Source organism: Apteryx mantelli, chromosome 28, assembly GCF_036417845.1.
Source record: "Apteryx mantelli isolate bAptMan1 chromosome 28, bAptMan1.hap1, whole genome shotgun sequence".
NCBI classification, from domain to species: Eukaryota; Metazoa; Chordata; class Aves; order Apterygiformes; family Apterygidae; genus Apteryx; species Apteryx mantelli.
This window is the reverse complement of record NC_090005.1, coordinates 5,640,896-5,663,582: the sequence shown is the minus strand read 5'-3', so window position 1 is coordinate 5,663,582 and position 22,687 is coordinate 5,640,896. Positions and strand designations below refer to the sequence as shown.

At 72.5% G+C, this 22,687-nt stretch overlaps 2 protein-coding genes across 2 annotated transcripts; both read left to right on the top strand.

The window, feature by feature from the left end:
* The first annotated feature begins 2,341 nt into the window (after window positions 1-2,341).
* On the top strand, window positions 2,342-11,019 carry ITGA2B (integrin subunit alpha 2b). Its single transcript, XM_067311800.1, has 30 exons — window positions 2,342-2,508; window positions 2,606-2,736; window positions 2,837-2,934; window positions 3,048-3,213; window positions 3,299-3,348; window positions 3,464-3,509; window positions 3,790-3,918; window positions 4,093-4,140; window positions 4,300-4,343; window positions 4,465-4,524; window positions 4,937-4,989; window positions 5,095-5,303; window positions 5,495-5,677; window positions 5,770-5,815; window positions 5,951-6,055; window positions 6,143-6,198; window positions 6,329-6,480; window positions 6,573-6,698; window positions 7,529-7,596; window positions 7,708-7,855; window positions 8,022-8,114; window positions 8,214-8,293; window positions 8,566-8,646; window positions 8,724-8,826; window positions 8,920-9,072; window positions 9,158-9,268; window positions 9,620-9,733; window positions 10,107-10,214; window positions 10,412-10,531; window positions 10,673-11,019. Exons 1-30 carry the CDS (start codon window positions 2,342-2,344, stop codon window positions 10,766-10,768), a joined length of 3,144 nt encoding a protein of 1,047 aa, XP_067167901.1. The 3' UTR covers window positions 10,769-11,019.
* A 1,321-nt stretch (window positions 11,020-12,340) lies between these two features.
* FAM171A2 (family with sequence similarity 171 member A2) lies at window positions 12,341-22,576 on the top strand. Its single transcript, XM_067311914.1, has 9 exons — window positions 12,341-12,477; window positions 16,289-16,516; window positions 17,722-17,814; window positions 18,025-18,183; window positions 18,291-18,467; window positions 18,623-18,739; window positions 19,034-19,160; window positions 19,805-21,379; window positions 22,152-22,576. The coding sequence occupies exons 1-9, from the start codon at window positions 12,360-12,362 to the stop codon at window positions 22,204-22,206; spliced, it is 2,649 nt and encodes an 882-aa protein (XP_067168015.1). The 5' UTR covers window positions 12,341-12,359; the 3' UTR covers window positions 22,207-22,576.
* The last annotated feature ends 111 nt before the right edge of the window (window positions 22,577-22,687 follow it).

Below are 22,687 nucleotides of genomic sequence, written 5' to 3'. Positions count from 1 at the left end.
CGAAGGTCCACCCATCTCGGGGACCTTCTCCGAGAGTGGCTGGTGGCAGATGGGTAGGGAAGAGTAGGAGAGCGTGCATGATACTGCCTCTGCACTCTGCCAGCTGCAGCAATGTGTGATACGGGGTCTTACAGCCCTTCTTGCAATCTTGCCATCTACCTCATCACTGATTAATGACCTGGACCACGAGGGGACAGGGAGATGGGCCGTGCCCTTGCTCCTGCTGGGAGGAGGGACAGGGAAATGGGCCATGCCCTTGCTCCTGCTGGGAGTATGCTAACCTCCAGCAGAAGGGTGAAGCAGACAGAACCACTGCTGCTGGATCTGCCCTCAGTCATCTCTGAAAGCCATCGGTGGAGCAACTTCTTACATGTCACTGCCTGCGCTTGTCCGGGTTTGTGTCATCTGGAACTGCTCAGCATGCCTCTCCATCCCCATGCCTTGCTGCTTTCCTGGTTACACCCTGTCTTTTCAAGCCTGAATTAGCATCAGATGAGAGACTATTGCTCGTGCTGTGGAGCAGCAGTCTGCTTCCTTAACTAAAGGTCTTGACTGGGTTGAAAGCTTTGGGGAAAAAATGGGAGTGCTGCCCTTACTGGTGCTGCTCAAAGCCCAAACGTTGCCCAGGGTGGGGTTGGGGAGGGGGGTATAAAGTTGCCTTCACCTGAGTGACTGTTTCGGTTGACCCTGGGACTTGTTGGCTGAATGAGTGATGGGGCTGAAGTGTTGCAAGAAATGGGAAGTGAAGCAATTTGACGGGGGCGAGAATTATAGTTGCCTAGAAGCCTTCTGGTGTGGATTTCAGTGGGGTTTGGATGGTGGCTGCACAGAGACAGCGGTACGAGAAGCAGCTGCCGCTTAGCGTGAAACCCCGTTCTCAGCGTCCAGCGTTTAGCCAGCGTAATTATTTCCTAACGGCCGTGCGTGTAGCCACCAGCTTGTGCCTGGAGGTGGTGGTGGGAGAGGAGGGCCTGATGCTTGAAGGCCACGCAGAAGGGAAACATCTGCTGTGGTTTCCAGCCTGCTGTTGAGCCCTGGCTCTCGGGGTCCCGGCAGCCCCTTGGCAGGAGGAGACCAAAGCTGGTCCAAGAGCGTAGCAGAGCTGTCGGCGCCGGGCTCGGGGCTCTTCTGCTCCTTAGCTATGAGGTTCCTGCTCTTTAGAGCCAGCTCGTCTGCTGGCCTCGGTGCTTTGAAGCCCCCCTCCTGGCCGCAGCTTTGGACCCGTCCTGCCTGTTTCCAATTGCAGCTATTAAACGGCAGCCAAAAGGCTCGAGCCGTCTTCCAGCTGCTCCAAGGGGCAGATGCGGACCTTGCATTGGGGCTGGCGGCTGCCACCGCGGTTGGGCTCGTGGGACGAGCCATCACTCGGCCGCTGTCACTCCATGAGACCCCTCCACCGTGCACGGTCCGTCCCCTCCGTGGGAGCCGCTGTGTGCCGGCACAGCCTGCCGCTGCGAGCACTCCTCCGGGGCAGCGCGCTGCGGGGTGTGTACGGAGCAGGGCGAGCTCCTCGCCTGCCCGCGGCCGGGCTCCGAGCCCTTTCCTCGGCTCGCTCAGCCACCCGAGCCCCATTTCCACGTCAAAGGCCGGAGATGCTCCGGCTCGCGGCCTTCTCCCTGCTGTCGGCTCCCGGCACGAGGAGCAGCTGGCGGATAACGGGCATCTCTCTGCCAGGAGGCCGGGAAGTGCCCGAAACCTCCCCGAGCAGGGCGGCCGGCGTGCAAAAGGTTTCTCTGCCGAACCTCCAGCTTCACCGGTGCTTTGGGTTTGCTGCCAGCTTGCGCGGCCTTAATTGGGCTCCGTTAAATTCACGCCACAAGCGGGTTAAGCCGAGCTGAGTACGGGGCTTCTGCCGGGCGGCTCCGAGGATCTGGCGCCCGGACCCTGCTCCACTCCGTCTCCCCCCGGCCGGCGCCGGCAGGGTTAAGTGCCGAGCCGAGGGGACCCTGGGCAAAAGGGGCCGCGGAGCCGTCTCTCCCGCCCGCCGCGTTTCCGCCGTGCCTGGCCGCAGCCGCCTGGGCCGCGCAGATAGGCGGCTCCGGTGGCCAAGGGTCCCTGTCCCTCGCCGCGTCCCCCCGGGGGCGCTGGGCACCGCTTCGCCCCTCCCCAGGCACCCCATTCCCCAAAGCAGCACGCGCCCCGGGACGGTGCCACCTGGGTGCCCCGGGGCAGGTCCCTGTTTGGGTCCCCAGCGGGGCTGGCAGGGGGGGGAGGCCAGATCCCTTCCCGTGCCCCCAGCCGTGACCGTCCCCGGCTGCATCCCCCTAGATAAGCAGCGGAAGCGCCGGGGCGGGCGGCGCCGGGGGCGGCCGGGCGCATTCGGGCGCCAGCCGGGGTGACGATGGCGGCTGCCCGGGACGCTGCTGCCCTGCTCTGTGCCCTGGCGCTCGTCCTGGCGCCGCGCTCAGCGCCAGCCCTGGATCTGCTCCGCGCCCGGCCCGCGGTGTACGAGGGGCCCCCGGGCAGCTACTTCGGCTTCGCCCTGGATTTCCACGCGGCCGAGGGCAGGTGGGAAGAGCCGCGGCACCCCGGGGAGGGGGGGGGACAGCGCGGTGGCCGGCGCTGACCCCCCCCCCATCGCCACCCCCCCTTTCGGGCACCGCAGGACGAGCGTGGCGGTGGGGGCTCCCCGCGCCAACACCTCGCAGCCCGGCGTGGTCCAGCCCGGCGCCGTCTTCCTCTGCTCCTGGCCCCCCGGCGAGGCGCCGTGTCGCCCCGTCGCCGTCGACGCCGAGGGTGCGTGGGGGGCGCGCGCGGGGCGGGGGGACGGGGGCGGCCGGGCAGTGTCCCCCCCCCCTGCCCGGCCTGGCACCCCCCCCCTCGCCTCCCGCCCCAGGGGACGAGACGGAGACCAAGGCGTCGCTGCAGCTCCGCACCTACAAGTCGCACCAGTGGCTGGGAGCGTCGGTGACCAGCTGGGACGGCAAATTGGTGGTGGGTGCCCACGGTGGGGGGGGGACACGGGGTGGAACGTCCCCACCGGTGCCGGGGACGCCACGGCGCGGCGGCCCGCTCCGTCCGGCAGCTGAGGCCTCCGGCGCCGCCAGGCCTGCGCCCCGCTGCAGCACTGGAACGCCATCGCCGGCGTCGCCGAGGCCTTCCGGACGCCCGCGGGCGCCTGCTTCGTGGGCAGCGGCGGGCTGCGGCGCTTCGCCCGCTACGCGCCCTGCCGCGACTCCATCATGGCCGACCTCTACCGCCAGAGCGGCTACGGTGAGCGCGGGGTGACGGGGACGATGGCGGTGGCGGCGGGGGGCTGCCCGTCCCGGCCCCCGCTGACGCTGCCGCGTGCCCGCAGCCTACGACAGGCGCTACTGCGAGCTGGGCTTCAGCGCCGCCGCCGGCCCGGTGAGTCGAGCGGCGCCCGGGGGGGGCGGCGGGGGGACGTCGTGGCGGTGGGGGGACGTCGTGGCGGTGGGGGGACGTCGCGGCGGCGGGGGCTGAGGCCGGGCCCTTCCCGCAGGACGGCACGCTGGTGCTGGGCGCCCCCGGCGGCTACTACTTCTCGGGTGAGTGCGGCCTCGCGGGGGGCTGCGGGCGCCCTCGGCACCCCACGGTGGCACCTCCGCGTCCCCCTGCCCGGGCCGGGTGTCCCTCGCACCCCCGTGTCCCCACAGGCTCCAGCTCGCCCTGCCCCGGGCACCCGGCTGTGCCCCCGTCCCCGAGCCGGCCCGGCTGTGGGGGACGGGTGCCGCGGGCAGCCCCGCTCCAGCACCCAGGACGGGTGGGCAGGTGGCAGCGCCGTGACCCCGCCGGCGCTGGCACCCGCTCCGTGTCCCCCCGCTCCAGGCCTGCTGTACTCGGTGAGCGTGGACGCCATCCTGTCCCGCTACCACGGCACCTCGCTGCTGTGGCCGGAGGGCCCGGGCCGCCCCACGGCGCAGCAGGCCTCCGAGGACTACGACAACGCGTACCGGGGTGAGCGACGGCGCGGCGCCGCCTCTGCCGCCTGGGGAAACTGAGGCAGGGCAGGGCCCCAAAGCCAGCGGCGCTGCCGGCCGGGGAAGGGCCCAGGCGTCCTGCACCCCGCTGCGGGCGCCGAGCACCCCCCGACCCGGCCGCGGGGCTCAGCCGGCACCCATGTCCCCGCAGGGTACTCGGTGGCCGTGGGCGAGCTCGATGGCGATCGCGACACCACAGGTAGGGCCAGGCGCGGGTGGCAGTGGCACCCGTGTCACCGGCATGGGGGTGGCAGCTCCCCCGGCTCCGGGGGCCCTGTGGCACCCGAAGGTCCAGGTGCCACCGGGCCCGGCCCCGCGTCGGTGGCACGGGGACGCTCAGGGCTCTCCTCCCTGGCAGAGTACGTGGTGGGGGTGCCCAACAAGAGCGACACCAGGGGCGAGGTGAGCGGTGCCGAGCGCCCGACGTGGGGCTGCCTTGGGTGCCAGCACCCTGGGGTGACACGTGGCAGCGGTGGGAGCCCGTGCCGGGCGGGCGCGAGGGCCCTGACGCTGCTCTGGGCAGGTGGAGATCTTCAGCGCCGGGCTGAGCCTGCGCCGGCTGCAGGGCATCGCCAGCGAGCAGGTACCCTCTGCGCTGCACCGGCGCCCCGCGGCACCCTGCCCCACGGCACCCATTGCACTATGCAGCACCCTGCCCTGCCGCACCCTGTCCCACTGCACCCTGTCCCACTGCACCCTCTTGCACCCATTGCACTCAGTCCCACTGCACTGTCACCCTGCAGCACCCTGCCCCGCTGTGCCCTGACCCACAGCACCCACTGCACCCTATCCGACTGCCCCCTTACCCCATAGCACTAATCTCACCGCCCCCGTCACCCCCAGCGCTCGTCCCATAGTGCCCCATAGCGCCCAGTACCCCCATCACCCCATGGCACCCCATGGGGCCACCCACCCCCGGGGCCACCCCCAGCCCCATGCCGGGCTCCATCGCTCCCTGCCCCAGCGCCGTCCCTCACCCCGGCGACCTTCTCCAGGTGGCATCGTACTTCGGGCACACGGTGGCCGTGGCGGACGTCGACGGGGACGGGTGAGGCCGCGCTTGCGTGTCCCTGTCCCCCAGCCCCTCCCCCCACGCAGGGACGCTGGGCTAGCGCCGTGGGCACCCACCGGACGCCCTCCCGCTCGGCGCCAGGCGGGACGACGTGCTGGTGGGGGCACCGCTGTTCCTGGAGCGGCGCGCCGACGGCAAGCACCACGAGGTGGGTCGCGTCTACCTCTACCTGCAGCGCGGGGCCCGGCCCTACGCGCAGCCCTGGCAGACGCTGACGGGCCCCGACGCCTACGGCCGCTTCGGCTCCGCCATCGCCAGCCTCGGCGACCTGGACCAGGACGGCTACACCGGTAACGCCGGGCGGGCGGGCGGGCGGCGATGCCCGCGGCGCGGGGCTGCGGATGGGTTGGTACGAGGGTGGGGGGAGACGCGTCGCCCGCGGTGCCCAGCCTTGGGGAAACTGAGGCAGGGGGGGCCCAGGAGTGCCGGGCAGCCCCCCCGCCACGCTCGTGCCATCCCGCCGTCCCCGCTCTGTCGCCAGACGTGGCCGTGGGCGCCCCGTTCGGCGGCGACGCCGGCAGCGGGCGCGTCTTCGTCTTCCGAGGGCAGAGCGAGGGGCTGGCGCGGACGCCCTCGCAGCGCCTCGAGAGCCCCTTCCCGGGGCCGGCCGCCTTCGGCTTCGCCCTCCGCAGCGCCTCCGACCTGGATGGCAACGGCTACCCGGGTACGGCCGCGGGCTCGGTGCCGCCACGGGGTGCGCGGTGCCACCGCCGGGTACGCGGTGCCACCGGTGCCAACGCCGCGCTCGTCCCGCAGATCTGCTGGTGGGAGCGTTCGGGGCTGCCAAGGTGGCCGTGTACCGGTGAGTCACGGCGTCGGGCGGCCGCCCTCCGTTGCACGAGGGCTGCCCCACGTGGGATCGGGGCCGGGGTGCGGGGACGGACGGACAGACGGACGGACGGAGCCTCAGCTCTGCCCTCCGCCGCGGCGCCCGCAGGGGCCAGCCCGTGGTGGTGGCCCACGCGCAGCTCGGCGTCCCCAACGGGTTGAACCCCGAGGAGCAGCAGTGTGCGGTGCCCGGCTCCGGCGCCCGTGTCAGCTGGTGAGTGGCCCGGCGGGCACGGCGGGCACGGTGGGCACGGTGGGCACGGTGGGTCCTGAGCGCCCGCGGGCACTGTCCTCCCTGCAGCTTCTCCATCTCGCTGTGCGTCAGCGTGTCGGGCCAGCGCATCCCCAAGAGCATCCGTGAGTGCCCGGGCATCGTCCCCCTCCGGCAGGAGGGGGGACAACCACACGCGGTGTCCACCTCTCTGGGGTGGCACCAGGGCCCGTGCTGGGGAGCTGCCCGGTGTCACCGTCCCTGTCCCCCACCCAGACCTGCTGGCCGACCTGCAGCTGGACCGCCTGAAGCAGAAGCCGGCCAGGAGGGTCCTCCTGCTCCACGGTGGCCAGTCGTCCTGGGGACAGGACCTGACGCTGGTCCCCGGGGCGCCGCCGCTCTGCCGCAACCTCACCGCCTACCTGCGGGTACGGGGCGGGCACGGGGGTGTCCCCAGACGGGGCACGGCGGTCGGGCACGCGGAGGGGCGCTGGGCACGTGGACCTCATGGTGCCCCTAGGACGAGGCCGAGTTCAAGGACAAGCTGAGCCCCATCGTCGTGAGCCTCAACCTGACGCTGGCAGCGGCGCAGGGCACCGCCGGGCTGGAGCTGGTGCTCTACGGGGACACGCTGGTGCAGGAGCAGGTGGGGCCCCCGCGCCGGTGACCTCGTGGTGCCACCGAGCCTGGGGACAAGAGGGCGAGGGCACCGGTCCCCGGTGCCCTCCGCGGGGCCTGGGCCCGCGTGGCACCAGGGCCACCACTGTGCTCCTGCCCACTCTGCTGCCCCTGGTCCCTCTTGGGGACATGCCCCCTGCCCACTCTGCCATCCCCAGTGCCACCCCAGCACAGACCCCTGCCCACCCTGCCATCCCCATCCCTCTCCGACATGGACCCCTGCCCACCCTACTGTCCCCATCCCTCCCCAGCACGGACCCCCTGCCTGCCCTGCTGTCCCCATCCCTACCTGGAACAGACCCCTGCCCACCCCACCATCCCCATCCCTCCTGGCACAGACCCCTGCCTGCCCCTCCATCCCCATCCCTCCTGGCACAGACCCCTGCCTGCCCTGCTGTCCCCATCCCTCCTGGCATGGACGCCCTGCCCACCCTGCCGTCCCCATCCCTGCCCGGCACGGACACCTGCCTGCCCCGCCGTCCCCATCCCTCCTGGCACAGACCCCTCCCCACCTCCCTGTCCCCATCCCTCCCGGCACTGACCCCTGCCCACCCCGCTGTCCCCATCCCTCCCGGCACAGACCCCCTGCCTGCCCCGCCGTCCCCATCCCTCCCCGGCACGGATCCCTGCCCGCCCCGCCATCCCCATCCCTCCTGGCATGGACCCCTTCCCACCTCCCTGTCCCCATCCCTCCCGGCACGGACCCCTGCCCACCCCACCATCCCCATCCCTCCCCGGGCCCTGCCGCCCGCTGCCCCCCGCCGCTGCCCCCCACCTCTCGCCTCGCCCCCGGCCCAGACGCGCATCGTGCTGGACTGCGGCGAGGACAACGTCTGCACCCCCGACCTCCGCCTCGCCGCCGACACGTGAGCAGCCGGGTGCCGCCCGGGGTTGGGGGGGGGACAGAGGCGGCGGTGAGGGGCAGGGTGCCACCGGGCCGGGGAGACCACCTGATGGCATGGGCCACATGTCCCCAGGCCCGGCACGCGCCTGCTCATCGGGGCGGAGAACGCGGTGCGCCTGCGCGCCAACGCCAGCAACGCCGGCGAAGGCGCCTTCGAGGCCGAGCTGCGGGTGCAGCTGCCCCCCGGCACCCACTACCAGAAAGCCGCCAGCGACATCCAGGTGGGTGCCCGGGGAGGGGGGGGGTCACTTAGGGGTGCTCAGCCCCCCTCCCTGCCCCTCGCTGGGTGTCTCCGCGGGGGGACGCTGCCACCCTCCGTGCGGGTGCCGGGCTCCCGCCTCGTGCCACCTTTGTCCCCCCCCCGCCTCCAACCCCGTCCCGCCGCAGGGGCAGGAGAAGCTCGGCTGCAACCCCTGGAAGGAGAACGGGAGCCACGTGGTGGTCTGCGAGCTGGGCAACCCCATGAAGGCCGGCACCCGGGTAAGGGCCGGGTGGCTGTGCCCCTCACCCTGGCGTCAGGTCTGCTGGCGCCACGACGGCCGGGGCGCCCACCGCCGCTGCCCTCCGGCCGCCCTGCAGGTCACCGTGGACATGGAGCTGAGCGTGTCCGACCTGGAGGACGTGGGTGACGCCATCGCCTTCCGGCTCCAGCTGCGGAGGTGACGCGGTGCCCGTGGCAGCGCCGGTGCCCGCGGTGCCGACCTGCCTGCACCCCCCTCCCCTTGCTGCCTCCCACCCTGCCGGGTGCCACCGTGGCTGCCCACCCCCTTCCCCTGCCCGCCGGCCGCTCGGGACCCAGGCGTCCGGGATGGGGTGCCCCCGTCGCGTCTCCGCGTCGTCCCCCCGAAACAGGGGTGGGCACCCGGGGGCAGGGGGTGGGTCGGTGCCACCCCGGCCGCTCTCACCTGCCTCTCGCCCTCCGCTCCGGCAGCAAGAACAGCCACAACCCCAACAGCGCCGTGGAGGTGGTGAGGGTGCCCGTGGAGACCCAGGCGACCGTGAGGCTGCGAGGGTGAGGGGCGCGCGGGGCGGGCGCAGCGGGTGCAGCGGGCGCAGCAGCCCACCGCTGAGCCCCCCTCTCCTGCCCAGGACCTCCCTGCCCGCCACCGCCGTGCTGCCCCCGACGTGGCAGGCGGTGGAGGGCAGCCGGCGCCTGGAGGACCACGGCCTCAAGGTGGAACACGTCTACCAGGTAGCCGGCGGCACCCACCTCTCCCCTCTCCCCCCCAACCCACACCCTTCCCGGTGCCCGCCGTCCCCGTGCCACCTCGCTCGCGTCCCGCAGCTCCACAACGAGGGGCCCAGCACCGTGAGCGGCGTCACCCTGCGCCTCGCCGTGCCCAGCCGGCTCCAAGGCAGCCTCCTGCTCTACCTGCTGGAGCTGGGCACCGAGGGGGGCATGAACTGCACCGAGCCCCCCGGCCTCAACTCGAAGCAGGTAGGTGGGCAGCGGGGTGGGTGGGGGGACACCCGCTGGGTGCTCGCTGGCGGGGACCCAAGGCCGAGTCTGCTTCTCCTCACAGCTGGAGATCCCCCGGCCCACGGGCGCCTCGGCCCGCAACGCCAGCCACCAGCGGGAGCGCAGGGCGGTGGACGAGTTGCCCCCGGCCGCCCCGGGCGAGCAGGTCCACGTGGTGAGCGGGGAACGTTCTCAGCGCCGCGGGGAGAGCGGGTGACTCCTCCGCCACTGCGGGCGCTGGGTGAGGTCTTGCAGCACCATCCTTGGTGGATGCACTGAGCTGGAGGTGCCGGGAGGCAGAGGATGTGCTGGGCAAGCAGCGGGCACCTGGAAGCACCCGATGGGGTGGGATGGACAGACCTGGAGGTTGCTCTTGGATGGGTTGAGCTGCCTGTTGGGCACTGCCCGGGGTGCCTTTGCCTTGGGTGCACCACGCCGTACCCCGCTGGCCTCACCCGACCTCCTGGGTGCGTGGTGGGACCACAGCGGGTGCCCTGGGGGTGACGGGCCCGCCGTGCCCCGGCAGAACTGCAGCGCCGAGCCGTGCGTGAGCATCGTGTGCGAGGTGCAGAGCTTGTCCAAGGACCAGAGGGCGCTGGTGAGCGTCCATGCCCTGCTCTGGATGGACACCTTGCACAAGGTACGGTGCCCACGCCCGCCAGGGCCCTGAGGCGTCACCCACAGTGTCCCCGTGGAGCGGGTCCCCGTGGAGCAGGTCCCCATGGAGCATGTGCCACATGCCCTCCCTGCCCACCATGTCCTGGTGCCTGTGGGAGGGGTGTCCTCCTGGTACCCTGAAGGGTGACGCCAAGCAGTTAGGGCCACCACGGCAGGAGCCCACGGGTGGCTCCCAGCACTGTGCGCCCAGCGGGATTTGCCTGGCCAAGGTCTCGAGGTTGTTGCAGAGCTGGAGACCCAGGTGTCCAGGCTCTGAAGAGGGCACCCGTGGGGACGCTGGGTGCGGGGCTGTGGGTGCCAGCACCCCTCATGCCGACCCATGTGTCTGTGCCCAGCGTGAGCATCTCCTGAAGAAGTTCCTCATCCAGTCCCATGCTTGGTTCAACGTCTCCGGCATGCCGTATCACATCCAGCCCAGCGTGCTGCCCACCGGAGAGGACACGGTAGGGCTGGTGTGGGGGCCCGAGGAGGCTGGCACCCACCCGAGGAGGCTGGCACCTACCTGGCGGGGCTGGGCACCAGCTCGGGGTGTGGGGCTGCGTTCGGGGTGACTGGGGACGGTCACGGTAGCTGGGCTGGTGGGGGGCACCTGGGGGGTGTCTGGGCCACCCCGGCGGGCACCCACCCTGTCCCTGCGCAGGCCGTCACGGAGGTGGTGCGCATGAGCCCCAGCACCAAGGACCTGCCGGTGTGGTGGGTGGTGCTGGGCATCCTGGCCGGGCTCCTGCTCCTCACCATCTTCATCCTCGTCATGTGGAAGGTGAGTGGGGTTGGGAGTGGGGTGCTGGCGCTGCTGGGCACCCCGGGGGGGGGGGCAGAAATGGGGCACAGATGTGGCCTAGGAGGACACATCTGGGGAGGGTTCCCTGTGGCTGGGGTGTCACCATGTCCCCTCATCCAGATGGGCTTTTTCAAGAGGACCCGGCCGCCCACGGAGGAGGACAAGCAGGAGCTGACGCCGGGCCAGGCCCCGGAGCCTGGAGATGCCCAGGGCTAGTGGGGGGCACGTGCCCCCCCCCCCCACGCACCCCTGCCCAGCCCCACTGCAAGCCCACGCGACCCCGTGGCACCGAGGGGACACTGTGGCCCTGCTCCCATCGCACGCACCGCCTGACCCCCCCGTCCCAGTCCCGATGCCCCCGACACCCTTGGGTGCTTGTGGGGCATGCTGCCCCCACCCTGCTGCCCCCCCCTTGGCACCTACGGGACATGCCACCCCGCTGCCGCTCCCTGGAGAATAAACCCTTGCCTGGCACCGTGGTGTTTCCCCCCGGGGGGGTGACGTGGGGACGGGCACCCGTGCCACAGGGGGTCTCGAAGGGGATGCGACACATGTCGGGGGGGGGGGGCAATGGGGACAGGAGGTGGGTGCCCCCCCCTGCTGCCCGCTCTGCCCCAGAGGGGTGCCCGGCTGGGGGCCAGGGGTGTGCAGGGTCCTCACGGGGGCATGGGTGCCCCTGTGACGGTCCTGGAGGGTGCTGGGGGGGGGGGGCAAGGGTCCAGTGCTGGGGGTTGGGGGGGGCAGTGGGGGGGGCAGATGGGGGGCTGTGGGGTTGGTATCAGGGTGCTGAAGGTTGGCAGCGCCGGTCCTGGGGGTGACGGGTGTCGGGGGCCCCGAGGGGGGGATTGGTACCGGGGTGGGTGCCAGGGTGGGGGGGGGAGATGGGTGCTGGGGCGGGCTGGGTGCGCACTGGGTTCGGTGCCGGGGCCCCGGGTGGGTTCAGCCCGGGGGGATTCGGTGCTGGGACCGGCTGCTGCGGGAGCATTTGTCAGGGTGCCGGGAACCGGGATCGGTACCGGGGTGCCCATGCGGTGCCGGGATGCTCGTGCTGGAGGGGGGGGTCGGGGGGTCAGTGCCGGGGTGCCGGTAAGCAGGATCGGTGCCAGGGTGCCCGAGTGGTTCCAGGATGCTGGTGCCGGGATGCCGGTGCGGTGCCGGGGGTCAGTACCGGGGTGTCGGTGCGGTGTCGGTGCCGAGTCAGTGCCGGGGTGCCGGTGCCGGGGGGTCATTGCCGGGGTGCCGGTGCCGGGGGGTCAGTGCCTGGGTGCCGGGATGCCGGTGCAGGGGGGGGTCATTGCCGGGGTGCCGGTGCCGGGATGCCGGTGCAGGGGGGGTCATTGCCGGGGTGCCGGTGCCGGGATGCCGGTGCAGGGGGGTCATTGCCGGGGTGCCGGTGCCGGGATGCCGGTGCAGGGGGGTCAGTGCCGGGGTGCCGGTGCCGGGATGCCGGTGCAGGGGGGGTCAGTGCCGGGGTGCCGGTGCCGGGATGCCGGTGCAGGGGGGTCAGTGCCGGGGTGCCGGTGCCGGGATGCCGGTGCAGGGGGGGTCATTGCCTGGGTGCCGGTGCCGGAATGCAGGGGCCGGTGCCGGGGTGCGGTGCGGCGCGGTGCGGCGCGGTGCGGCGGGGCGGGCGGGCGGGCGGGCGGCGCGGCGATGCCCGCCGGCTCCGGCAGGTGGAGCCCGGTGTCCGCGGGCGGCGGCGGCGGCGGCGGCGGCGGCGGCGGCGCGGGGCGGGGCGGGGCGGCGCGGGCCGGGCCGGGCCGGGCCGGGCGGGCCGGGCATGGCGGGGTAGCGGCGCGGAGCGACCATGCGGGCCCGCCGCCTCCTGCCGCTGCTGCTGCCGCCGCTGCTGCTGCTGCTGCTGCTGGGCGCGGGCGGGCGGCGGGCGCGGGGCGCGGCGGCGGCGGCGGAGCCCGGCGCCCACGGTGAGTGCGGCCTTTGTGTGCGCGGCGCGGCGCGGCCCGGGGGGGCGGCGGGGGCCGGGGGGGGGGGGGCCCACCGCCCGCGCCCCCTCCTCCGCCCGCCGCCGCCTTCCCACGCCCGCTCCGCCCGCGTCTCTCCGTCTGTCCGTGTCCGTCCGTCCGTCCGCCCCCGCCCCGCGGGCCCCTCGCCCCCCCCATCCGCCGCCTCCCTCGCAACCGCAGCCCCCCCCTCCCGGCCCCCCTGCGCCCCCCCCCCTCCCCCGCCTGCCTGGCCCTGCGCCCCCCGCCTCTCCCCTCCGCGCCTCCCCGTCCAGCCGAGCATCCCTGCGGCCACCCGCTCTGTCTGGCCGTCTGTCCCCCCCCGTTTGCCCCCCGCCCCCCACGCCCGGCATCCGTCCGTCTGCCCCCGCCTGCCTGGCTGCACCCCGTTCTGCTCACCCGTGCCCCCCCCCTCCCTCCGTCTGCCCCCCCCCCCCCAGCCGTCTGTCCGTCCCTCCACCCCCCCGGCCCCTCTCCGTCCATCTGTCTGCTCCCTGCTCCCGTTCCCAGGCCTGTCCCTCCATCTACAGCCCCCTGCCCTGCCCCCCCGGCTGTCCCCTGTGACACCCCCCCCCCGGCTGTCCCTTCATCCCACCCGCTCGCAGGCCAGGCCGGGCCCCCCCCTTTCCCTGGCCCACCCAGCAGGCTCAGGGTCCGGGTGGGGGGGGGCGTGGGACCCACTGGGGACCCTTCACACCAGGGGTGGTGGGTGGGTGGTGGGTGGAGGTCCCGGGCAGTGCCCAGGGCATGCAGGGGTGGTGGGTGGGGGTCTTGGGTGGTGGGTGGAGGTCCTGGGCAATGTCCAAGGCATGCAGGGGTGGTGGGTGGGGGTCTTGGGTGCTGGGTGGGGGTCCCGGGCAGGGCCGGGTGTGTGGGGCAAGGCAGTGGGTGGGGGGGTCCCGGGCAGGGTGCAGGGGCCGCCCGGGCAGGCAGGGCAGGCCTTGGGGTGCAGCGAGCTCGTCTGGAGTCCCCGTGGCTCCCCAGCACCCCCAAACCCGCTGCGCCTTGGCCCTATTCTGCCCGTGCCGGAGGGCGCTGGGCCGTGCCACCCCTCAGCCCTGCTCGGGTTTCTCCTTTGTCTGGCGTCACCTGCGGCCGTCCCCGTGCCACCCGTGCCACCCGTGCAGGCGTGGTGGGGGGGGACAAGGTGGCCGTGGGCACCCGAGCAGCGGGCGCGGGAACGGGGCGGCCGCGGCGGCGGGGTGCTGGGGGCCGCACGCCGGGGGTCTGCCGCCAGCCGTGCCCTCCCCGGGGCGTCTCGGGCTGCCTGGCGCGGTGACGCCACCCACCATTGCGTGGCGGTGTCCCCGTCGTCCCCCCCCCCCCCCGGTGCCAGGGCACCCGGGCTGGGGAAGAGCTGCAAGGTGCCCCCCTGTGCCCACCCCGGCGCTTCGGGTTATACTGGGAGGCACTGGGCAGGCGGACTGGGCGCCCGCCCGGCTGGGTTGGGGGGCAGATGCCCCCCCCTGCTGCTGCCCGTCGGGGACATAGGGTGGCCGGGGTGGGGGGGGGTGCCGGGGGGGGGGGGTGGCAGGCGGTGCCAGCTGTCCCCCGGCAGCTGCGGGGACATTCCTGCCCTGCCCGCGCCGCCGGTGCCGGCTGTTCCCGGTATGTGGGGGGGCCCTGGCAGCCCCCCCCCCCCCCCCCGGGCCCACCCCGGCACGGCACTCGCGGCAGCTGCGGGAAATTCCTCCTCTCGCCACCCGCAACATCTGGGCAACATCTGGGCCGGGGCGGGGGGGGGGCTTTGGGGTGCCCCGCACTGGGGTGGCGGCGGTGGGGGGGGGGCAAATGGGGTTTTGGGGTGTCCCAGCACTGCTGGCGGGTGCTACAAACCTGGGTGCTGGGCGACGCCAGGGGAAGGGCCCAGGCGTCCTGGCGCTGGTGCCGGGCCACCGGCCCTGGGGCACCGCAGTGGTGGCAGCAGCGTGGGGACAGACGGCAGGACGGAGCCCCGCGTCCCCCGATGCTGGTTTTTTTTTTGGGGGGGGGGGCAGGATGCAGCCGGGGTGGCGGCGGCGGCAGGGTGGGGGGGTCCACGCTGGGGCCCCGAAAACACCCGTGGGGCCCAGCGGGATGAACGAGGTCGTTGCCTGGGCGACGGCGCCCGAGCCGCCGGGCCGGCTGCCAAGGGCTGCGGGCTCATGCGCAGGCCGCGGCCGTGCCGTGCCGGGGGGGGGGGGGGGGGACAGCGGGGTGCTGGGGCCCCGCCGGCTGTGCCCACCCCGTCCCTCGCCGCCGGGACGTGTCCCCACCCCGTCGCCTGGCCGCCGTGGGGGCCGGTGGTGGGGGTGTGTGTGGGGAGGTGGAGACCCCCCAAACTCGTGACACGTGTGGGGGCGGCTCGTGGCAGGCCTGCGCCGTGCCCGGTTGTGGTGGCACCCCGGCACCGTGCTGCTGCGCTCCTTGTCCTCGCCGGCGTTTCAGGAAGGGACGCCGGTGTCCCCCGCCCCCGGCGTGGGGCAGCGTGGGCAGGGGCTGCTTCCCGAGCAGCCGGAGGGGGACACGGCTGGGAGCACCCGTCGGCATGGGCACGGCGCCCTGGCGCGAGGTGGCAGGGTGCAATACCCCCCCCCCCGCCCCCTCCGCACGAGGTGGGCACGGAGAGGGGACAGGGACGGTGCTTGCCACCGCGCTGGCGTGGTGCCCGTGACCTGCTGGGATGGTGCCTGCCACCCCAAAGGGCTGGTGTCCACTGTGCCATCCCAGCGGGATGGTGCCCACCACCCTGTTGGGATGGTGACCACCCTCTCACTGGGACAGTGCCCATGACCCGTTGTGACAGTTCCTGCCACCCTGCTGGGATGGTACCTATGACCTGCCGGGACAGTGCCCACCATCCTGCTGGGACAGTGCCCGTGACCTGCCAGGGAGGTGCCTGTCACCCTGCTGGGATGGTGCCCATGACCCACAGGGATGGTGCCTGCCATCCTGCCGGGACGTGCTCACCACCCTGCTGCGATAGTGCCTGCCACCCTGTTGTGACGGCACCTGTCACCCTGCCAGGATGGTGCCCGCTATCCCGCCATGGTGGTGCCCACCCCCCTGCTGTGGCAATGCCCGTGATCTGCTGGGCTGGTGCCTGTCACCTGCTGGGATGCTGCCCAAGAGCTGCTGGGATGGTTCCTGCCGCGCCTGGGATGATGTGCACCACCCTACTGGGATGGTGCCTGTGATCCCAATGGGACGGTGCCCAAGAGCTGCTGGGATGATGCCCACCACCCCTGGGATGATGTGCGCCACCCCACTGGGATGGTGCCTGTGATCCCAATGGGACGGTGCCCAAGAGCTGCTGGGATGATGCCCACCACCCCTGGGATGATGTGCACCACCCTACTGGGATGGTGCCTGTGATCCCAATGGGATGGTGCCCAAGAGCAGCTGGGATGATGCCCACCACCCCTGGGATGATGTGCACCACCCTACTGGGATGGTGCCTGTGATCCCAATGGGATGGTGCCCAAGAGCTGCTGGGATGATGCCCACCACCCCTGGGATGATGTGCACCACCCCACTGGGATGGTGCCCGTGATCCCACTGAGATGGTGCTCATGATCTGCTAGGATGATGCCCACCATCCCTCTGGGACGGTGCCCACATTCACATGGGGTGCTGCGGGCACCCCATTTCTCCAGGTCCCATGGAGGGTCCCCATGTCCTCGCGGCGCAGCCAGGCCCTGGGCTCTACCTGGTGCCCGGCCGGCGCAGCGGGCGCATGGTGGCACGGTGGTCCGGCCGTGCGCCCGCGCCGACGCCGTGCCCTCGGTCCCCGCAGAGGTGCCGCTCAAGGTGCAGGTGTACGAGAGCGGCTCCCTGGCCCCGCTGGCCCAGGCCACCCTCGAGGTTTTCGGCAACCGCAGCTCGCTGGCCGCCGGCGTCACCGACCATGAGGGCGCGGGCGTCCTGCCCGTCCCCTACCGCCTGGGCACCTGGGTCCTCGTCACCGCCGCCCGCCGCGGCTACGTCACCGCCTCCGTGCCCTGGCGCGTCAACAAGCTGCCACGTGAGTGCGCGGGGGACCCCGAGACCTGGGGTCCCCCCCACCCCACCCCGGGGCCCTTACTGGGGGGCTCTGAGCCCTTATGGGGGGGGTCCCCAGTCCCTTACTGGGGGGGGCAGATCCCCCTTATGGGGGGACCCCAGGGATGACCCCAATCCCTTCCAGGGGCCTCAAGCTCTTACTGGGGGACCCTGCTCCCTTACTGGGGGGGCTCTGAGCCCTTATGGGGGGTCCCCCATCCCAGAGGTGGGGACGGAGCCCTTATGGGGGGGGGGCCTGGATCCCTTACGGGGGCCTGAGCCCATACTGGGGGGGGGGGGGCTCTGAGCCCTTATGGGGGGATCCCTGGGCCCTTACTGGGGGGCCCCAGCCCTTTTCGGGGGAGCCAGGCCTTTATGGGGGGGGCTCTGAGCCTTCATGGGGGACCCCAGTTCCTTACTGGGGGAACTGGTCCCTTATGGAGGGGGGGGGACCCCAATTCTTTCTGCAGCCCTTATTGGGGGACCCCAGTCCTTTACTGGGGGGCTTGGAGCCCTTATGGGGGCCCCCAAGCCCTTACTGGGGTCTTCCGTCCCTTATGGGGGGGGGTCCCAATCCCATCGTGGAGACCCGGATTCCTCCCTTACTGGGGGGATGCGCCAGGCAGGGACGATGCGGGTGACCTTGCTCGGGGCGGTGGCGCTGCCACCAAGGGACACGTGGCCGGGGGGTGCTGAGCACTGGGGGGGGGGGGGTCCTGCGAGGATGGGGGGGTGAGGACAGGGACATGGGGCGTGCGAGGAAAGCGGGGTGCAGCAGGCTGTGGGACCATCGGAGATGGGGGGGGGGCACGAGGATTTGGTGGCACACGGTGGGGGGCAGGTGCCCGCGGGGTGTCCCTGGCCCTGCCAGCCACGTGCCACCGCCCGTCCCCCTCCGTCCCCGTCCCCGCTGCCCTCCCAGCAGTTGCTGCTCTGTTTTTACTCCCCCCCCCAAAATGCAGCCCGCGGGGGCTATTTCGGGCGCCGCTGCGGGAGTCCGAGGCGGGTGGGCACCCCGAGGTCCCGCTGTCTCCCCGGGGCACCCATCGGGGTGGGGGTGCCCCCGTGCCCAGCAGGACCGATCCTACCTCCTCCTCTTCCTCCTCCCCATCCTTGGGGGGGGGGGGGGTGGAATTGGGGGGGGGGGTGGCACGACCCTCACGGCCTCCCCCCCCCCCCCCCCCGCAGTGTACGCCTCCGTCAGCCTCTACCTGCTCCCCGAGCGCCCCGCCACCCTCATCCTCTACGAGGACCTGGTGCAAATCCTGCTGGGGTCCCCAGGTGAGCCCCGGGGGGGGGGGGACCGCCGGGGTGGGGTGGGGACACGCCGTGCACCCCGCGGCACCCGGGAAGGGCGCAACGCCGGCGCGGGATGCCATGGAGGGAGGCAGGCAGGGGGTTGGGGGGGGTGCCAGCACCCCACTCCTCTGGGCTGGGTGCTGCTGCTGCTGCTTCCCCCCCCCCCCAAAAATGTTGTCCCCCCCCCCGCAGGTGCCCGGAGCCAGCCGTGGGTGCAGTTCCAGCGCAAGGCGGCCCGCCTGCCCCGCAGCGCCACGTACAGCCAGCTCGCCGCCTCGCTGACGGCCGCCACGGCCGAGCGCGACATGCGGGCCTTCCCCTGCTTCCTCGGCGCCGAGCACAACGGCAGCGGTACCGGGCGGGGGGGGGGTCTGTCCACCCGGGGGGGGGGTCACGGGTGGGTGTGGGGGGGGGGGTCGGGGTTGGGTGCGCTTCACCCGCCGCCCTTCTCGCCGCAGCCAACGCCACCTGGCTGGAGCTGGCGCCCGTCGCCGCCGTCAGCGTGCACCTCTTCACGGGCAACGGCACCGAAGTGCAGCTCTCGGGCCCCGTCCATCTGTCCGTCCCGCTGCCCCCCGACGCCGGCCCCGTGGGCGCCACCGGCGTGCCGGCCTGGCGCTTCGACAGCAAGAGCGGTGAGCGGGCCTGGGGGGGGGGGGGGGGGTTTTGCACGGCCTGGCTGCGGTGGGTAAAAAAAATGGCCACACGTGCGATGAGTTTGGGGGCGGTCTCAGCCCGCCGCCGGCGAAGGGGCAGGAGCCGCGTGGCGATGGCGGGTGCCTCTCTCCAGGCTTGTGGGTCCGCAACGGGACGGGACTGATCCGGAAAGAGGGCCGGCAGCTGTACTGGACCTTCGTCTCCCCCCAGCTGGGCTACTGGGCGGCGGCTCTGCCCTCTCCTAACACAGGTAGGGTGACCCCCAGGGCCCCCCCCGCCCTCATTCCGGGGCCCGCTGCCCTCCTGCCTCTCTGCCCCCAGGGCTGGGCGCCCCGAGGGGACGGGAGCAGGGGAAGGGGTGGGCGGCAGGGCTGGGTGCAGCACCCCAGGGTGGGAGGAGGTCACTGCTGGGTGCTGGTGCGCTCAGTCCCAGGGTGAGGGGATTGGGGGGGGGGGGGGGTGATGTGCCCCATGAGTGCTGCTCTCCCTTTTTTTGGGGGGGGGGTGGGGTCACACCATGTCTGACCTGGTACCCTCACCCCAGGGCTGGTGACAATGTCTGCAGGCATGAAGGACATCACCACCTACCACACCATCTTCCTGCTCACCATCCTGGGCGCCTTGGCTCTGCTCGTCCTCATCCTGCTCTGCCTGCTCATCTACTACTGCAGGTGAGCACCCTTCCTGCCCGCCCGGAGCCCGCCTGGCACCCCATGACCGGCTTTGGGTGCTATTGCCCACCTGGTACCCTGTGGGCACCCTATCGCCAGCTATGGGGGCTATCACCCACCTGGCACCTCCTGGGCACCCTATGACCAGTTATGGGGGCTATTGCCCGCCTGGTACCTCCTGGGCACCCTATGACTGGCTTTGGGGGCTATTGCCCGCCTGGTACCTCCTGGGCACCCTGCCACCCGTTATGGGGGCTATTGCCCAGCTGACACCTCCTGGGCACCCTGTCACCTGTTATGGGGGCTATTGCCCACCTGGCACCCCCTGGGCACCCTGTCACTCATTATGGGGGTTATTGCCCACCTGGCACCTCCTGGGCACCCTATGACCGGCTTTGGGGGTTATTGCCCGCCTGACACCTCCTGGGCACCCTGTCACCTGTTATGGGGGCTATTGCCCTCCTGGCACCTCCTGGGCACCCTATGACCAGTTATGGGGGGGCTATTGCCCACCTGGCACCCCCCGGGCACCCTATCCCAGTGCCACCATGGCATCCCGAGTCTCAGGCCTTGCAGGAGGACACAGGGCCATGCCAGAGGTGGCACCCAACCCACGGTGACCCTGTCTTGTCCCCCCTCCCCAGGAGGAGGTGTCTGAAGCCACGGCAGCAGCACCGCAAGCTGCAGGTCTCGGGGACCCTGGATGCCTCCAAGAAGGACCAGGCCACCTCCATGTCGCAGATCAACCTCATCTGCACGAGCCACCTGGAGACGGCGTCGTCCGGCGGCGACACGGACGTGCACACGCCCATCCTCAAGTCGGCCTTCTCGGCCTCCCGCGAGTTCGAGAGCTCCCGCGAGGAGTTCTTCAAGCAGGTCTCGGCCCCCAAGCTGCGCAGCGTCCCCAAGACGCCCACGGACACCCTGAGCCACCGCGGCACGGCCAAGGAGGACTACGGGCGCCCGGGCGAGGCCTTCGGCCTCAAGGCCGCCCGCTCCATGGACGGGCCGGGGTCGGCCGAGCCGGCTTTGCTGGACGAGTACAAGCGGAGCTACTCGCACCAGCGCGTGGAGGACCGGGGCGCCCCGGCCCCCCGCAAGCACCCCCGGCCCGAGGGTGCCTACCTGCAAGAGCCGCCCTCGCCGCCGCCGCTGCCGCCCCCCTTCGAGCACTACGGGGGGCCCAAGGGGGAGCCCAAGGCGGCCGAATTCCTGCTCTCGCAGTCGGTGGACCACCTGGCGCGTCCCACCTCGCTGAGCCAACCCGGGCAGCTCATCTTCTGCGGCTCCATCGACCACGTCAAGGAGGACGTCTACAGGAACGTCATGCCCACCTTGGTCATCCCGGCGCACTACATGCGCCTGGCGGCCGACTACGCCGCCGGCGAGCAGCCGGGCCCGGGGCCACCCGAGGGGCCGCCGGAGCTGGAGGGGCCACCGGGCCCGGGCTTGGCGCACGCGTTCGGCCCGACGGAGCAGCAGCAGCAGCAGCAGCAGCAGCAGCAGCGCCCGTTGCTGCCGCAGCCCTTCCAGCTGCCGCCGGCGGCCTACGCGCCGGGCGAGGAGGGGGAGGGCAAAGGCTGGGGGCCGCACGCCGCCTCCGTCAGCGGCTCCGTCACCATCCCCGTGCTCTTCAACGAGTCCACCATGGCGCAGCTCAACGGCGAGCTGCAGGCGCTGACGGAGAAGAAGCTGCTGGAGCTGGGCGTCAAGCCGCACCCGCGCGCCTGGTTCGTCTCCCTGGACGGCCGCTCGTCGCAGGTGCGGCACTCCTACATCGACCTGCAGGGCGGTGGTGGTGGTGGCGGTGGTGGAGGTGACAAGGTCCGTGACGGTGACGGCGAGCCCCGCGACGCCAAGCCCCGGCGGCGGCCCAAGGAGGAGCGTCCCCGTCCACCTGCCACCGCCGCCAAGGCGCCCGGCGCCGACGAGGCCGAGCGCAGCAGCAGCGAGAGCCGCACGGCCGGCGGCTCGCCCGAGGACAACTCGCTGACGCCGCTGCTGGACGAGGCCGCCGAGGGCCGGGCGGGCGGTGGGCCGCGGCGAGCGCGTGCCCGCGGCGACAGCTCCCGCAGCAGTGCCAGCGAACCCCGCCGGGACTCGCTGACCAGCCCCGAGGACGACATGACCGAGCCGGGCGAGGTTGGGGACGACCCCAGCGACCGCAAAAGCCCCTGGCAGAAGCGGGAGGAGCGACCGCTCATGGTCTTCAACGTGAAGTAAGCAGCAGGGCCCCCTGCCCCGTTTCCCCCCCCCCCCCCCCCACAAGCCCTTGTCCCCCCGGCTGTCCCCTGCCATGGAGCTGGTGAGGGCAGCCAACCCCTCGCCGGTGCTGGGGAAGGGATGGGAGATGGTTGGGAGGGGCTGCAGGACCTCAACATGGTGGTGGGGACGTAGGGATGGAGGGCAACCTGGGCCACCCTCCTGCCCCGTCCCCCACAGGCAGCTGGGACGCCCCCCACCAGGGCCGGCGGTGTCCCCAGGCCAGCTCTAACCACTACCCGCCCCCCCCCCCCCACCCCCTTGCTAGGGGACGTGTCCATGGGACAAGCCCTGGGTGGCCCATGTCCCAACAGCCGTGGGGCTGGGACCTGCCTGGCGTCCCCACCACCGGGACCTGCTGCATGGGCTCCTGCTCCCCCCCCCCCCAAGTGCCTTCCTGCCCCACGCTGGCATGGTCCTGGGGTGCCAGGCTGAGGGGGCACCATGCCAGGGCCACCCCGCGCGCCCCCCCCCCCCCCAAAACCCCTTCCCCGCCGTGACTTTGCCGTCAGTGTCTTTTCGTTGCTGTCACCTTGCTGGGGGGTGGGTGGCACTTGGGGACGGAGACCCCCCCCCCCAACAGGGCAGGTGGGGGGGGACCCACAGGACCCGCGTGGTGCCAAGCAGGCGACTAGTGCATGCCCCCCCACCACCACCTTGTGCCACCCTCGGGGGGGGGGGGGGACACACCGAGGACTGAGGCCTGTCCCCCTCCTTCTGTCCCTGCAGGGCCGGGGGGGCCGGCAGCGCCCCCCGCGCCAGCGGCGCCTCCAAGCTGGCGTAGGAGCAGGGCCCGAGGGCAAGCGACGGGGCCGGCGGGGGGCGGGGGGGGGGTGTCCCCCCGGTCCCCCCCCCCCCCCAGCCTCCATCCTCAGCCCTGCCGCCCGCCCAGCCTCGTCCCTGGGGTCGCTTTGGATTTTAATCGTGTTTCTAAAAGTTTTATACGTGGCGAGAAAAGAAGAAGGGAAAGCCGGGGCCGTGCATGCACCGGGGGGGCGGGGGGGGGGGAGCAGGGGCCCCCCCGTGGCCATCACGGCCTCCCCCCGCCCCAACCGGGCCGGGAGCCGGTGCCCGCCGCAGCCCAGGGCTGCCCTCCCGTCCCTGCTTGTTCGTTAGAATGGTATTAATATATAAAAAAAAACCCGTCGACGCAACGCCGCGTCCGCTTCTGCTTCCTTCTCGGGGGGGGGGGGGTCGCTTCCTCTTGCCTCAGTTTCCCCTTCCCTGGGGGGGGGGGTTGGGGGGCAGCGCGGCACCGAGGCCGC